At 43.2% G+C, this 2,596-nt stretch overlaps 1 protein-coding gene across 1 annotated transcript in view; it reads right to left on the reverse strand.

Moving 5' to 3' along the window:
* SMARCA2 (SWI/SNF related BAF chromatin remodeling complex subunit ATPase 2) overlaps positions 1-2,596 on the reverse strand; it is a 218,597-nt gene that overhangs the window by 112,456 nt on the left and 103,545 nt on the right. The window contains 1 exon segment of the mRNA XM_006152442.3: positions 895-981. Coding sequence (XP_006152504.1) covers positions 895-981 — 87 coding nt within the window.

Genomic DNA, 2,596 nt, shown 5'->3' on the forward strand with positions numbered 1-2,596 from the left:
TTCCGATCTCTGCTCAAGTCAACTGCTTCAACCGGGGCGACACACCATCAGTCTAAGAAACTTATTCGCAGAGAGCATCCTCTGCCCTCAAAACAGCTCTCCAGGGAACCAGCAGTTAGCGTAATGGCTATGTCGCTGGACTCCCATGTAGTCGACCGCGGTTCACGTCCCGGATCCAGTGGCTTAAAACTCACGCCGGGCGCGTGTGCATGCGTGCCCAAGATCCCGACAGGAGAATGGAGGAGAAGGGATTGTGGCATGACCATCCCTCCTGGGGGGCGATTTCTCGCTTTCTGTCTCTGTCTGTCTGGCGAGCGCACGCGCCCTATAGCGAAAATCTCTCAAAAAAAAAAAACAAAAACAAAAACAAAAAACAGCTCTCCAGAGGCCTGTGCATTAGGATAAAAAGTATGAATTTACATCGTCATGATAGAAATAAGGGAAAATATAAATCGAAGTAACAAATAAAAGCCATTGTCTTATACAAAGGAACTCTAAAGAATGTCTTTCTCTTCAACAGTTATAAATACATTACTTTAATATTTTTCACAGCATCCTTCTGAGGATGTTGCCTATATCTACATTAGGTTCAATTCCGGGGCTCCTACTATAACAAGGTAATTCGCAGTACTTACCCACACCCACATAATGAGCCATCGCTTACAACATTTTCTCACTACTTTAAACTCTGGGTTATAAAATTCCAGATGCTCATGTGCTTGGTGCCAATGAGAACCCATAACCAGACAATTCATGTTTGTTAATTCTGCTATTGAGCCATCAGATCACGCTGCTTCAACTTCCACACGTTTTTAAACCCCATTTTGTTGTTGTTTTTAACTTGCCTTAGTAGGATCAGCACAATTAGGATCAAAATGCAAAATACAAACTTACCTCGATGTGCTGAAACATATATGGGTGATTGCAGATTTTTCTCAACTGCATGATAGTGTTCATAAGTGTCTTCGCACCTCCTTTCCCCTGAGGACAAGTGGAAAGAAAAAAAAAACACAACAAATTAGTAAGTGATCAGATATTTCCAATATTTTTGTGAGAGGGATTTTTGCTATAGGGTGCACTTACCAGAGACAGAAAGCAAAAACTCACCCTCTACAGGGATGAGATGGCCATGCTACAATCCCTTCTCCTTCATTCTCCTTTCATGATTTTGGGCATGGACACACATGCTTCTGGTGTGAGTTTTGTTTTTTTGTTTTGTTTTGTTTGGAGAGGTTTTTGCTATAGGGCATGTGCACTTGCCAGGAAGACAGACAGATACAGAAAGTGAGAACTCACTCCCCAGGGAGATGGCCAGGCGCAATCCCTTCTCCTCTATTTTCCTCTCAAGATCTTGATCATACACGCACACGCATCTGGTGTTGAGTTTAAACCACCTGGTCTGGAACTCAAACTGCGGTCAGCTACATGGGAGTCCAGCAACATAGCCATTACGCCAACTCCTGGTCCCCTGGCATGAGTTTTAAGCCGCTGAGTCCAGGGCTTGAATTGCAGTCGACTATGTGGGAGTCCAGTGACGTAACCATTATGCCATTTGCTGTTCCCAATATTTCCAATTCCTAAAACTCAGGCTTCTTATAGAAAAGACAGCCTGGAACATGTGCGTGTGTGTCCAAAGTCCTGAGAGGAGAATGACAGAGAAAGGACTGTGGTGTGGCCATCCCCCTCAAGGGTAATTTCTCTCTCTTGCTCTCCAGTGAGCACACATGACCTATTGCAAAAACTGGAAGAAAAAAAAAAAAAAAAAGACAAAGGGCCTTAGGTCCTCCCAAGAATCGACACACCTATGGTCCAAAGCTCCTGCTATTATATAGCAGTGTCTACTTAGATATAAATCTTTCTTGAGGTTAAATTATCTCACGGAAAAAGTAAACCTTAAGGAATTATGTCGACTTGACAGTTTGGTGACATGACCATCTCTTCCCCAGGATTCTGAAAGACAGTAACATGGAACAGATGCCCAGAGAGTGAAACTGGATTTTGAAACCTCCTAAAATGCCACCACACACTTGGGCAAAAAGATATTTTCTTCAGAATTGACACGAGCAGCGATAACTATTTTGGCAATAGGAACATCTATACTCCTTTCTTCCAACTCCAATGCAGCTAAGAGATTAAGAGATTACCTTTGGCAACTACGATACCCTGGGACTTTGGAACGTTCATGCAAAAATGGAATTAAAGCACAGGTTTATCTTGGTGCAAAAAATATTGAAATCCATGTACATAGTTTTATCATAATAGGTACTTTCCATAAACTTTTAAAGAACACCTCCCCCCCCCCATAGCTACAAAAGAAGCCCAATAATGGGACCAGCAGTTAGTGTAATGGCTATGTTGCTGGACTCCCATGTAGTCAACTGCGATTCGCATCTCAGACCCGGGGATTTAAAACTCATGCTGGGCACATGTGTGTGCGTGCCCAAGATCCCAAGAGGAGAATAGAGGAGAAGGGATTGCGGCATGGCCATACCCCCTGGGGGGTGAGTTCTCGCTTTCTGTCTGTCTGTCTGGCGAGCACAGGCACCCTATTGCCAAAAAAAAAAAAAAAAATCTCCAAAAAAAAAATAAGCCCAGA

Source organism: Tupaia chinensis, unplaced genomic scaffold, assembly GCF_000334495.1.
Source record: "Tupaia chinensis unplaced genomic scaffold, TupChi_1.0 Scaffold000354_1, whole genome shotgun sequence".
Lineage (NCBI taxonomy): Eukaryota > Metazoa > Chordata > Mammalia > Scandentia > Tupaiidae > Tupaia > Tupaia belangeri.